The sequence below is a fragment of the Fistularia commersonii genome, chromosome 8 (genome assembly GCF_037954325.1).
Source record: "Fistularia commersonii isolate RoL2024-O1a breed Wild chromosome 8, RoL_Fcom_v1.0, whole genome shotgun sequence".
NCBI lineage: Eukaryota > Metazoa > Chordata > Actinopteri > Syngnathiformes > Fistulariidae > Fistularia > Fistularia commersonii.
The window spans coordinates 18514971-18530075 of NC_141291.1; the positions used below are offsets into that span (position 1 = coordinate 18514971).

The window sequence follows — 15105 nt, forward strand, 5'->3', positions numbered from 1 at the left end:
GTGAATCCCTGTCTTCAAATTGTTCGTGTGTTTTTACAGTCCTACAGGATTTCTTTATCAATCATCATATACGATCCCTAGCTCAACAGTCCAAGTTCTCTATACAAGTAGTACAATACTGATGGATTGCTTGTAGTCACGCACAAGGCTCAAGAAAAATAATCCCTTTGACCTAAGAGCGAGACGTATGTAATAGTACCCATATGCTTATACCTACGTAAGCACATTTCAACATTAGCTTGATCAAGCAGTTTTGTGTAATATTAATTTTGAATTATCAAAGTGTTTAACAGCTGGATGACATTAATCATTTGGGCATTGATACTCTCCGATTTCCCAATATTTCGACTGGAAACAGCTGTTAAAGGAGACACTTATGTGTGGTGTTAATGGCTTCAAATCCCCAACTTCCAAATTGCTACCTCAGTCCATTCTCCAAAGGATTTTTCTCATCTTTAATCTTTTTTCCTGATTCCAGCTCAGCTTGCAGAAACTTCCCTTCTTTCAGGCAACTCCATATTACCTCAAGGAGGAATACCCAGCTGTGTGCTACAGTTTTAGCTTTCTACACACAGTGCGAAAAGAGGCTGTTTTGAGAAGGCCAGAGAAGTGTGGGATTGTTTACAAATCCTTTTCAGGTGGTTGAGTCCCAAACGTAGCACACACGTGTGTACACATGTACACACTAACAACAGATGCCAGGAACTAGAGTGGCGACTGAGTGGCATCCACAGCAAAGCCTCACCATGCGTGACTCTCTCTTGATTTTGCCTCTTTTAGCAAGCTTGCGTGATCCCACGATCGCTCCCCATCAAGCCCCCTGCCCCCCATATCCTTCGCTCACACACACACACACACACATATACAAATACACATATCGCCTGCTGGGCAATAGCACCGGGATGTGCGTTCTCCCTCTCTTTGCCAAATGAGGTGATTGGAGCAAACACTGTTATTATGAATGTTCTTGGATTAGAGTGATGAGATGACATGCAAGAGGTCCAGATGGGAGAATGCAAAGTGAACAGTCACGACATGTTCAAACCTGCGGATGTCAATGTCTTGTGGCCTCAACTTATTCTCACCAGTTTCGGTGGAACTCACCCGCGGTCCGAGTATTAAACATTTTTAAGAGGCAACGGCCTGTCTTTCCGGATGCTTTTGTAACACCGGCGAAAATCAGGTTTCTATTCAGAGTTCAGTAACACAACACTGCAGAGCAGGCTAAGAGCGTTATAGGACTGAGAAAAAGAGGGCACAATGCATTGTTAATTCTCATTTTTTAATGCGTATTGCCTTAAAAAAACAAACCTTTCTGGCCACGATGCATTTTCCATGTTACGATAAACAGAACCGTCTGTAATGTAACTCTCTATGTTGTGTGCAAATGTGAAGGTTTCTATTTTTGGGTTGAAGGAAATGTCTTGTAAGTTAAGTTAGGAAAAAGATGCTGGTAATTTTTCTGTCAGGACGGATTTCTTAACACTGTGTTTTTATTTTTCCCTTTTTTTCCAAGAGTGTACGCTAGGGTTTTCCAGGGCAAATTTGTCAGGGTCATGGGAATCAAATCTAAAAAAAAAAAAAAAAAAACAATCAAAGAAATTGGCATTTTTGAAACACCAAATTAAATTAAATAGGAATAAAGAAATTAAATAGATGAAAACAAAACTCTCAAAATAGCTGGTTTGGGATCAGTGTATTTATGCTTCAAGCAGCCCTCGGGAAAGTGGGAGCCTGCCACCTCTATTTTGGGTTTTCAAGGGCTATAAACCCCAATGGACATTGCCAGGACTGCAAAGACTAGCTCCACCAGTGCCTCATATAAATTTGATATATATCTCCTCATGGAGAGGGGAGTGAAAACATACGTGCTACTCTTAGTCTTTGAGCTTTGATATAACAGCTTGTGGTTCATCTCTCCCAGCAAGCCCCTGCTGCCAAACCCCGTATCCTGCAACACAGGGACGAGGTGTTGGGAGTATTATAATCAGATTACTGTTGGGTTAGCGTGTCACCTAATGAATTAGCTCTCTCAGAGGCCAGATTGTTGTGTGATATTATCAGTTCTACTGCTGATGCACAAGAGAAGCTGACAGGTGATGATGAGTGAAATCATTCAAGCAGAAGGTTTTAGGCCTTCGACTATAAACAGGAGCTTTCAACATTTTTCTCCCATGTTTAGTGTTGAATATTCTATTCATTCTAACAAATAGAAGCAAGGAGAGGAGACTTTTATCATGAAAAAAAAAGCGCTAAGGTTGCCTTAAAGTGGTAGTTTCATTAATGTTATTAATTATTTGGCATTAAAATAGCTAATTGAATTACATTCACTATAAGTGGTCAAACATACATACTGGTTAATAATGTATATTAATGTATGTTTTGAATAATGTTTTGATGTGTTCCCTCCAACAACATCCTGAACTTACGGTGAGTTGTATTTTCAAGTTAAAGTTAGTTCAAGTTAAACTTAACAAATGTTTGGATTATTGCGTTACTGTGGCTTGTGAACAACTATTGCAGATTTTCAGTGATCGTGGCCTTTTAACAGATATTTCTTGCAATTCTGAGTTCAGAGACATCCAGAAATTTATGTTGGATTCATACGGCATGTGCATCTATGCTAGAAATCTGATAATGTAACAGACATAGTTGCATAGATGACCGTGTTAACTGTAGGTAAACAAACAAAAGAAGTTCCATTAACTTGATTAAATCTTAGTTCATGTGCTTAAACTGGGTTATGAGAAACAATGCCATTACTCTTTAAATAGCTAAGAGGGACTGACAGAAACAACCCCGGGTGACCTTCTGATTATAAATTGCTATAGATTACCTGCTTCACATATTGGTCACACAGACCGACAAGCATGGCGGATATACAACACCTCTGATAGTGTCGACTGACAGACAAGTTAATGACTGTCATACATAAACCATGATTAGCAGCACGGCTATCACTTGATCCCGCTCAACCCTTGACACATTAACCATCTCGTACCCATTTAATTACATATTAGTGGACCTCTCTGTCTCTCTGTCTCTCTTTCTCTCTTTCACTCTATCTCTCCCTCTCTCTTCCCAATGCATTTGCTTTCTCACGCTAGTCCATCCACACATGTCTCTGCTGGCCTTTGCTTACGTCACCTCCTACTGCCTCCATCTCGATGCGATATCGGCGCGCCGCTTTCAGCTTTGTACTAACCGCTTTACGGCGGCATCTAAAAAATTCCAACATCGAGGTTAGCATTTGATTAGCATTGCGTGCTACAAGAGTGTTAGTGTAGTTTCCCTCCCATATGGATTCTGCCTTAGGAACCATCTGCCTATTATTATTTGCCTCAATGGGCCGAAACGGCTCCATAATCTTTTTAACAGATTACCCTCTTGTTCTAGCAAGAAAAATCGAATCATCAGAGGTGTGGTTTCTTTCCAGAAGTCTTGTTGTGTTTTCATTGATAATAAAACACTGGTTTCCAGGAGCAAAACCTTCTAATATATGAAGCTTCTGTCTGTGTGTATCGTGCCCAATATAGGGATGGGATTGGCAGCAGAAAACTCGTTCCTCCTCAAAAATCTAACAGTATAAACATAATTTGGCCCTAATTGTTCAAGCAACAAGACATTTGCCCCGATGGCACTGTAGCTTTGGATGCAGGCCAGCTGAAATAACAAAATACACACAAAGAAGAAATGTGTTTTGGCCTTTGTTAGACTACCTTTGATGTTTTTTCCCAATAACTTTTTAGTATGATCATTTAAAATGCCACATTTCTTCAAAGAGGTGATTAATTTTCAATATTTAATAGTGGGAATGCTGCTATTAGGTGAAAAACAAAATAACTTATTGCTTATTCCTTTTCTTACATGTGAAAAGAAAACTGTTTCAATAGTTACCAAATTTACAATATTTTTTATGGTTGCCAATCACGCACATAGGACTCCTCTGTACTTGTAGAAATGCTTAAAATAAGCATCAGTTACAATGGAGACATTCTTTATGTATGGATCACATTTATACTTGCTCAAATAGATAGATAGATAGATAGATAGATAGATAGATAGATAGATAGATAGATAGATAGATAGATAGATAGATAGATAGATAGATAGATAGATAGATAGATAGATAGATAGATAGATAGATAGATAGATAGATAGATAGATAGACAGACAGACAGACAGACAGACAAACTTGCCAGGGCAGATTCACACCTTTTAAATGGTGGTATAACCTAAAGTAAAGAATGGTATCAGCATAGGAATAGACTGTATATATGTGTGTATGTGTATACTGTTTGTATAAATATAAATATAAATATAGATAGTGTATACAATATGCATACGTATATCTATATACATATACACACAAGATGAGATGGCTATTAAATAGACAAATAGACATAATGGGATGGATATAGTATGTCTATAAAGTATTAGATGGATAAGTTACTGTGAATAAACTTCCAATATAATACATAAACAGAATATTCATGACAGCGATGTCTGAGTACATTGCTATGCAATGCAGGAGATGTTGGTGCCTCAGTGCACTTCTCTTCTGGCAGTTTGTACGGAAGCTGAAATCCAAAAGGAGTGATTTCTTTAGTTAGAATTGGTTTTTATACCAGGGGAAGAAAAACTAACTTAAGGCTAAATCCTGATTTTTTTAAAATTGTCTTTCTGGTGTGAGTTCAGGCAATGCCTGGTGACCAACACTGACAAATTTTAAGATGGATGTTCAGTGACTGTCCGCAGTGATGAACGACATAGTTGGAGGACGGTTCGAGGAGCCAGCGTTTTCCTTCAAACGAGGGTGCGTGCGAATTGCAACCTCAGCGGTAAACATTAACAATTTGTGGTTGTTTCATTCCTTTCATTTGGAGCCAATTGTTCTGTTTTGAAGTTCTGAATTTATTTTTTGCGTCTTTGAAATAAACCTAAAACTCAATTGCCAATATTCTAAATGAGCAAATATTCATTTTTCAGCTATTTTTTGATTACATTTTAGAAATCCCCTTTTGACATGTTAAATGATGCATTCAAAAAAATCCTCTGAAAGATAATATGTACTTTTTATTGTCTTTCTACCCACAAACAAGAACGAAAACAACAACAACAACAAAGTAATTTACCCTAAAAACGCCTCCCGCCTCACAATTACAGAATCTATAAATAAGCCACAGTCTTAAGCTTCAGTCTAGTCACAAATCTTGCACTTTCCTGAAATTATCATTGGATAATCTGGAAACAACATTCTGGTATCAAAGTTGGATATTTTGCATTCTAATTTATTCCTTTACAAGGGGCATTGACAGAAAAATATATGAAGCTGAAATAAAGTTCCATCTCCGGTCTATAAAAAGCAGTTAACATGTCATAAGAGTTCCAAGTGGCACTTTGTATTGCAGGATATAGAAAAATATATTTATTAAAATCACTGCTTGTCGAAGAGCTGGAGATGCTGCCATTTAACAAAACATTTGACAAAATAGACATTTTACCATGTTATTGACTGTCACCTGATTTCACCTGAAATTACTTTTCTTGCATTACGCTTGACAGCAGCACAGAACGCCGTTTTTATTTTATCTTTGATTATACTATGGGAGGCGTTAGTCCTTTGAGTGAACATGCAATGGCTTTGCAGTTTGAAGTTGAAACCCCTCGGTAATAAACAGCTCTTGAATCTTAGAGCGCCTGTGAAAATAGAGATTGTGTGAAGATTGTGCGAGCACAAAAATAGAGAGCTGGTGCTTTATTGTGGCCAGGTGGGGGTTCCTGAATGCAACTTTTATTAACCTCCGACTCCTTCAGAGAGCGACAAGCCACAACCATGCTCGTCAAAACAGGAATCCATGTGAAAGCTATTTTTAGACGAACCGCACAAACACAGGCGGGCTCGCAGGGTGTGTGTTTACTACTACAGCATATTTCATTTGGAAAGTAATGGAGTTAAAATGCATTATAAATGCATCTATTTTTGATCCTCAGTTCTGTGTTTGCTGCTGTTTGCTTATGCCTGGATGGTTAAGTTTCCTCACCAATAAATGAGTTATGTCATCATTTGAAGGGCACCATCAGAGGAAGTGTGAGATAAATACAGGAGGCACAGAATGGCCTCCCAAAAAACAATGGACTTTCCTTTTGACTCTTACAGAAATAATTTCCAGCATATGTGTTTGTTTCTTCAACTGTGTACATTCATACTTCAAAGTGTGTGCGTGTACTTGTCACTTTTCCTGCGGCAGGATGTAGCTGGCATAAATGTGACTCACGGGGGAATTTTTCTTGAAAATCCTGACTTAACCCTCCCCATGCCAGCCAAGGGTTTATGTTGGAACAGCTGTAGGTGTCCGTGGGAAATATGGACTTTCTTGTTACGTTGAATGAGGCAATCGGTTGCCGCATTCATTTGGGTACAGTCAAATAAAATGCTTCATAACTGCTGCGTAACCAGTTCGTCTCACGCGACGGGCGGCCGAATGCTGCCGGCGTGTGCAAAAGCCGAGGCGCTCTCTCCGTGGGCCCCCATCGTTTGCATTTTGTTCGTTTTTCTAATCGCCTGTGTAAATTTTGCAATGCGTGGCCTCATTTCGTGGGTAATTCTCCCAAGGCTTGACAAGCTAAATTTCGGTGTTTGGGCAACCCCTAACCGGCAGGGTTTGCAGTTTCAGCGGCTTCATGAGATGAATCAATTTTTCCCCCGGCAGACAAATATTGTGATCACATGGCGACACAAGTCAAGTTACTTTTAGAACATGATCATCGTATGAGTTGTGTGTTTACGTTTGTGCGATGCAAAGTCGATGTCACCTCATGTTACGAAGGTAGCTGCACAGTAGCTGCGGTTTTAGTAGTTTGTTGTGCCCGGAGGCTGTCGTTTGCGAAAGTATTCCTCCTGTATAACAGGTTGACTAGCGACCGGTTGCCAACCAAAACAGAGAAGTGGAAACAATCGCGTTTACATCCCGACTTCCATGCTGTAAGATCCCATTTCCTTTGTCATAATACCACTTCCCTTTTACTTGAATGTGCAAGCACACACCGATGACTTTGTTTAACTTTTCCCTCAGGTATGGAATCTCCCACATCACTCACAAATGTTTCAATCTCCTCACAATGATGGATATTTGGGATTCTTGCCCTCCGTCCCTTGAAGAAAAGTACTTTTTCTAGTTTCGTTGCCAGGCGAAGGATATTGCAGTTAATCTTGCCAGTCTATCTCGTCAAATGTAATTTTAGATGTCAGTGGAAACAAAACATTCTCTCGCAAAACAATCAGAAAGATAATAAAGCCCAATCCATTGTTAATGTGGCGAAGATGGGAGCTTTATAGCCAGATTCCGGCTGCGTATTATTTTTATTATCCAAACAGTCGCTGGAAAAAACAGTTCATGTTCATCTTGAGAAAATTATGAAAATGTTAATAACATTCCTTGGGTGTCTTTCATTTCTTTGCCTGCCATCTTTCTGTTTTTGGCCGCACCGGATAAACAGGGAAGACGTCAAAATAGTAAGGGCTGGATTTGGACGCGACCAGATACAGACATTTGATCTGTGGCATAATGAAGTATTAGCTTCCATTACAGTGCAAGCTTAACCTTTTTACGGAGCACCATTGAGCGGTTGCCAACAGTCATCAATATTTAACAGCTGTTGCTATTATGAAATTCTTTATGGGCTAATGTGGCTCGCCGGCTTGCACGCAAGGCCTTGGCCGGCCGCCAGCGCCCTGTCAGGAGGAAGGGGAGGGGGGATTGACAGACGGCTCGCTAGCGTGACAGCAGCCCTTGATCGACCAACCTTCTCGCTCTCTCTCTCTTGCTCTCTGCTGTGGATTTCCTGTGCCTGCGGAGAGAGAGAGAGAGAGAGAAGAAAAAGAAGAAGAAAAAGAAGAAGAAGAAGCGAGAAGGGGGCGGGAAGAGGCAGAGGTGATGGCTGTAAGCCAACCCCACCTCAACACATAGTCACACACACACACACACACACACACATGCTCGCACGCATGCACGCGCGCACACGGTTTTCCCTACTCACGCAAGCCTTGTGGGAGGGGAGGGATTTTTCTGCGCTGCAACAGCCCTCATGTTCCAGGGCTCTTCTTTACACACTGCTGAGGATCAGCTGCCAAAAGATGGCACCCGAGCCGTTGAAATAGGAGGACGGGGAACCCGAACACCCTGATTTCAGAAGGCTTGAGTATCTCGCTAGGAGTTATCAGGCGAGAACGTACAGAAGAAATCTCAGCAATAACCACCTGTTCGGCTTGATGTGGGCCGGTGTAGCGAAGAGGCCGAGGGTCCGATGTTAACTGTGTGTAGCAGCTGGTGTTGTGTCTACGAGCAGCCATGTATGAACACTTCCCCGCTCCTCACTGCACATCGCTCGGGAGCTATCGGAGAACGGGCTAAAGAATGGAGCAAGAGTTTCACCTATGCATGCCACCCTTGTACTTACTCTGATCCCACAGCTCCATGTCATACGACGCTCTTCGGCACCCTGCAACAAAATGTCACGTCATCGCAGTTTGGAACCTCTAATCTACAAACCCTGCTTTGAAATATTCATTCTTGCATTTCTCCATTTTGTGATACACGTTTGTGTCCATTTTCTCCAGAATAAAAGTGTGTCGGAGACCCCCCCCCTCCCCCCCGAGTAGAATTCGTATATCCTTGTTGAGTTGAATGTGGGAGGAAATGGTTTTGAGGTTGGAGGTCGACACTTAAAACACACCAAACCAAATCTCACCCCCTAGAGGCGGCAGAGTTTATTGCCCAAAAGGTTTGGAATTGGACCTGTTACTCACACTTTCTCTTATTTTATGTGTTCGTGTGATGTCAGTTTACAACATAAGATCTCACTTACCGTAATCTGCTCACATTGCATTAGATTTGCTTCAGATTTCAACAGTTTAGTAGCAGTAAGAAGACATTTAAATGAGAGCTTCGCTGCAGGAGATGATTGTGACTTCAAGTGTATAAAATGGGCCCTAATGTTTTGCAGGTGGTCTTAATATTTTGTGGAAGTGAAAAAATCGGGCCGAGAGAGCGGGACGTTTTCGGCCTCTCCCTTTGGCAGAATTTGCATTCCACTACTTGTCACTTTTTGCTCAACAGCGAGTCCTCATACAGAGCAAATAAACACCTCGCCATTACCTACTCTGTTTTCATTTTAAAACCAGTGAGGGAGAAAATAACAGTAAAAGAAAGCAGTCCTCGAGACATGAGCGGTGATGAATAAAGCCTCTATTGTTGGCAGAGGAAGTGCCGATGCCGATAATTAATCATGCCGCGTGTTTGTCTTTCCCACCGCCGCATCCTCTCCAAATGCTGCCGTAAGAGAGAAAACAAAAATACATGAGGCGTTGAAGGAGGAAAATAAAGGCACTTATTAGATTCATTTCCCCCAGCAATGGTTTCCAGTTGGTGAATGATATGCTGCGATGGAAGAGAATACCTTTGCGTGTTTGAGAGAGAGTGTGTGTGTGTGTGTGTGTGTGTGTGTACGCGTGTAATTATTTGACTGCCTTTATGTCTATGCACCTAAAGTGATGACGTAATTAGCTGGCATTTTTGAGAGTAAACCTGCACTGTGATTCAGTCGTTCACCCGTTTTTCATCAGCGGCAGCACCTCATAACCTGTATTTATTGAGTAAATAAACATCCCTATGTCCGGTTGTCCGAAATATTCTAAAAACAAAAATCGGCAAAATGTATGGATGAACGAGAGGGTAAACAACAACAATAAAAATCGCATTACGTTTGCGTGCCTCCGGCCGGTGTTAAGAGAAGAGAAACACTTCTAGCATCACGAAATCCCATTGTCGATCGCCTGCGATGTCGAGTTGAACAAAGAAAAAAGGGCGGAGAGGAGGAAGGGTGAACGGGGGAGGGACCGCCCGAACATAGGAGATGGTAAAAGGTTAAAGGGGGAGGAACTTGGGCTGTAATAAGGTTATGTCGTGGGGGTGGGGACGATACGAAGCATCAGGAGATGCACACAAACATACTTAGATAGTTTTTCATAATGAGGCTATAGTGTATGTGTTGCGTGACTAATCTGTCCCTGCTACTATGAGTGACGGAGCGAAGGGCTGATCTCTTGGAGTGAGCCACATGCCCCCTGACAGCACACCCATAAGAGAAACACGCAAACATGCCTCCAACACGCAACACTCACGTCATCAATGCACATGCGACATTTCTGCACGCCACAGTCGTATTGACTAAGTGAATGTATACACACTAGCATGGGTCGCTCCTGCTCTGTCTTATACAAGGAGAGTGTTTTGTGGCTGCATGTGACTGCATGTGATGTGTGTTTCCATTTACATGTATTTCTACTTTTCCTTGAAATAGCAGATGGCAAAGAGCAGTAGGAGGATCCAACATGTCGGGATCCAGAACAGAAGAACAACCTTTGTTAGGAGATTAGAGCGAAATTACAATTGCAACTTTGCAATTTTGCAACTTTATGATCTGACTGTTTGCTAACGTAATTTATCCATCCCATTATGTCTATTTGTCAATTTAATAGCCATCTCCTCTTGTGTGTATATGTATATAGGTATACGTATGCATATTATATACACTACATATATATTTATATTTATATATTATATTTATATCTATACATACAGTATACACATACACACATATATACAGTCTATTCCTATGCTGATACCATTCTTTACTTTAGGTTATACCATCATTTAAAAGGTGTGAATCTGCCATGGCAAGTTTGTTTGTCTATCTATCTATCTATCTATCTATCTATCTATCTATCTATCTATCTATCTATCTATCTATCTATCTATCTATCTATCTATCTATCTATCTATCTATCTATCTATCTATCTATCTATCTATCTATCTATCTATCTATCTATCTATCTATCCAATCACGCAACCGTCTATCTAGTTTAGGCTAGGAAGCCCACAGTACTGGCGCATAAAAGTGATTTTTCTCTGTGGATACGAGTGTAACATGTGAGAAACATTCTGTGAAGTCATGAAATCCTCCCCTGTTTTGTTTTGTGAGATAGTTCTAGCACAGACTAATACCTGGCATTAGAGCAGTTAATGTGTTTGCCACATGTGGGAGCGACTGTCTTAGTGCGGTACCCCTGCGACTGGAGGAGACGCGCCTAAAGTACAAGGAGAAACACTGTCGTTGTCATTTTTTTCCTTCAAGTCACTCCATGATATAATGCAGAATTTATGGGTAAAGGGTTTATTTTCCACGTTCTGATCCCCAGCATTCACGAGAAAAGAGTCACTGGCCCTTAATTTAAACATGTTAAGATTTACCGCAATTTCCATTCTCGATGTTGTCATACTTCATTTCTGCATCTGCATTCGTGGATCATCAGAATAAACGCAATTAAATTTCAGCTCGTCTTCTTCTGAAATGAATCATTTTGCCTGTGTGCGCCCACCCATTTACACATTTCCTTTTTTCTTATTTTTATAGCAACGCAAGAGAAGATCTCCAGGAAGCACAATATTGGCACGACATCCTCTAACCCTGAATCCAGGAAAGACAGCCTTTCAATGGGCACCAGCGTGAATGAAAGCAGCCTCCTCCTGGAGGTAAGAAATCACTGTCAAAACAAAAACGAGTTACGGGGTGGCGTGTAAAATTGCCACTGAAATATCATCATGATATCATTGCTGTTCCCACGGCTGCTTTAATGGTAGCAGTTACACTCGCATCAGCCCATTTTGCCGTGTACTTTCCCGCCTGCTGCACTTTACACTCGATGAAGCGCTCGCTATCCCGCATACACGCCATTCAGTGGACAAGCGCCGTCTGAGTGAGTTGATTTGAATTGGATAAAGGGGAAGGGGAGATTTTTGTTTGCATGCGTGTGTGCCCTTTGCCCTTTGACCCGACCTCCTTTGCGAGCCGCGGTGTTGCGTGACATACGGGTGAGACGGGAGTGTCGGAGCTGATGAAGGAGGTGGGGACTCGCACACCCCCGGCGGCATGAGCGGCCAGCGAGGTGTGTGTGTGTTTGTATGAGAGCTTCTGTTCCAGGTCATGTGTGTGAAAGTGAGCAGAAACAGTGAGAAAAACACACCATGCCTGTCAACGGTAATCAGAGCATACTTAAGATTTGTTGTTCATCAGTTGACCTCAGACCTGGTAGCAAACTCAGATCCGGCTTTGAGAGTTTTCAAGTCTTGTTTAATCCTGTTTCTGTGAATCACACCAGTAACACACCTTGTACACGTCGACCCGCCGCTTCCCACGTTCAATATCTTATTAGCTGTTACTCACAACACAACTCACGGCCCAACAACTGCGTGTGGTCACACACTGGGCCGATCCACTGATGCTTCTGTTAACGTGTTAGGTTGTCTCAATAGGATGGCCAACAAAAGGATAGATTGACCGTAGTGATGTGCTGCCTCCCTTTGCGTGACTCAACCTGCACCAGGGCCTCCTAGCAAACTGTGCATTAGTTGTTATGGCGACGGGATCCTAGGAGGGCTTGTGTTTGTGTGCGTGCTTGAGTGTTTGTGTCTGCGCATTTGTCGGAATGTCGTGTCGGTGGTTGAGCAAATTTAAGGCACATGCACACTGGTATAAAGTGTGTGTGACAGTTACATCTATATGTGTGTGTTGCATTAAACTAGCAGCACGGATATCCCTTAGATGTCAAGATTATTATATAGAAGGTTATTTTTTCAATTGGCCTGTAACCGTACCAGGTGCATGAACATTCGTATAAATATAAGAAAACCGAAAACACAGAGGACACAGAAATGTATAAGAATTCAATTAAAAGGGCATATATCATCATCTTCATCCCATATCAGTCCATTAAACTTTGTGTTTGTATTTGACTAATGTTGTGCTCACACAATGACCAATCGACCTACTGAAAGTCTTATGTTGACAGGGGAGTCAATTTCTTCACTGTACAGCATAAAGGAAGCAGATACACACAATGTACAATGTATTTGTTACTTTCAGAGGATTAAAAAAAAGAAAAAAAGTCTGGCTAATTAAAATAAGAAAAGATGCCTTTGGTGACTGTAAATGTTTCCATGCATGCAATAATGTCTCTGCCGTCAATATCATTAGACACTGATGCAGTGAAAACCAAAGAATGTAGCTATAAACACGGTTAAATATGAGGCCCGCAGAAATGAGAGACGTGTTGTTTTCTCAGCAGGAAACGGTTTCTCAAACTTGTCGCGCACGCCATTTACGCAGCTAAAGGCGCACCTGGTGGATGACAGAATGGTGGACGACGACGCCATTTAGTTCGGAGGTGGCTCTGTTTGGGATTTGTGTCATGTTGCATCATGTTGATATGACAAGAAAAAGGGCAGAAAATTGCATTTTCTCCACTGCGAATGCATTGTCATGAAAGAGTGTGGCGTTTGCTCTGCTCTGAAATAAATAACTGCCCACATTTCGCAAACTCCCTATGCCAGAATCACTGTGACTCTAACCTTACCACTGACAGCAGGTCTACATGTTTGTCATGACCTCATTACTGTAGTTGTTCCACTCTGGCTGCCCGGCAGCAGGAAAAAATTGAGAAACCTTGGTGGAACAATGATTCAAGCCCCCATCCCACCGCCACCTCTTTCCTTTCTTTTTCCTCCAAATCCAGAAAATATATTTTATATCGGGGTCTGCGTGCTAAGCCCCTCTTAAGATTTCGAAGTCAAAGCTTTCAGTTTCCCAAGGGCAGTCACGGGAGCCCGGAGCGTAGTAGTTGCAGATATGTGTCAGTGCGTCCAGCAGCAGGTGCCTGTTTCCATTACCTAAAGGCTGGAGTATGCAAGGAACTGAGGGAAACGTGAATGGAGAAAACACGCAAAAACACAAGGCAGCAGAGTAGAGCCACTCTACCGACGCAAATATATCTTTGCTTTATTTTCCTCCCGCTTTACCCTTTTTACTAACTACAGTTACTGATGATTAGAGGTTTGATCATCTGGAGGTCGAATAGTTTTCTTACAGTATTTAATTGAATGAGGTATTTTCGAGTATTTCCCATTGTTGAAAGATGCAATGAGTTACAGCTTCATGTTCCGTTCATTGGTTTGAATGTACATCGGATAATGTGGCTAATCCGGATGAATAAAAGCGTTATTGTATGTATATGTATGATGGAAAGAAAAAAAGGAGAAAAAAATGAAATAATGCAGCTTGGTATGGTGTGACTCAGTATGTGATTAAAATACAATGATAGAATGAAAATGCAAAATTATGCAAAATAATATGAAGCAATGTGAAATAAAGGTGTTATTGGATCCAATCAGAGACATGACGTGGTTTCGTCAACATCCTCTTACAAATCTTTTGTTTGATTAGCTGGATGACCAAGATTCTGTAAAAAAAAAATAGGAAAGAAAAACTGAAAAAAGGTGCAGAATAACATTTGGATTCTCAATTTTTTTGCTTCAAACAGGTTCATCTTGTTCAGTCTCCATGGGATTTCCGACCAATCACTTTGTATTTAATATTATGAAGCTCGACTTCTTCTATACCTGAAATCTCGGAAGGTCAAGCGGTAAAAGGTCAATGTCTCCTTTTGGATGTGGAGGAGGAGGATGGGAGAGGGCAAGGGGGGAGTACTAGCAGTGGAGCAACAATGTAAAAATATATTTTTTTTTATATTTAAATGCAGCATGTGTGCGTCATTATTAGCTGTGTCTATAAGACACCTACCGTTCCTCTTTCTAAGAGTCAAGGGAAACAATCCAGGGGTTAATACAAAATGATGCACTGCCAGTTCCAATGTCACACGCTGACAGTTTGTCCCAACATCTTGCCACCTTTCCTGTCTGTTCATCCAGGCCGCCTTGCAGGTTGTCAAAACCGAACAATACGGGCTTGAAAGTGAAAGAAATCACATATAAACCAAAAACCTGTTGTAAACTTCCGTCTACTCTCTGGAACCGGCGTGTCATGTTTTCCTCTCACAGTGTTGCCGGTGTCATATTGTGACCCCCCCCCCCCTCGGTTTCGGCAATGTGATCTATTCACAGACGCCTATTAGCTCGGCGATGTTGCAATTTTAAAGCATCTGCAGCGAGTATTAAGTAATATTAAGATAACTGTGAGCAGAAAGTGGA

General features: G+C 41.4%; 1 protein-coding gene across 2 annotated transcripts in view; it reads left to right on the forward strand.

Annotated features, from left to right (window-relative positions):
• LOC147232175 (uncharacterized) overlaps positions 1-15105 on the forward strand; it is a 70491-nt gene that overhangs the window by 39862 nt on the left and 15524 nt on the right. For both annotated transcript variants that reach the window (XM_086151505.1, XM_086151504.1), the window contains exon 4: positions 11477-11595. In XM_086151505.1, coding sequence (XP_086007631.1) covers positions 11477-11595 — 119 coding nt within the window. The remainder of the gene's footprint in view (positions 1-11476; positions 11596-15105) is intronic.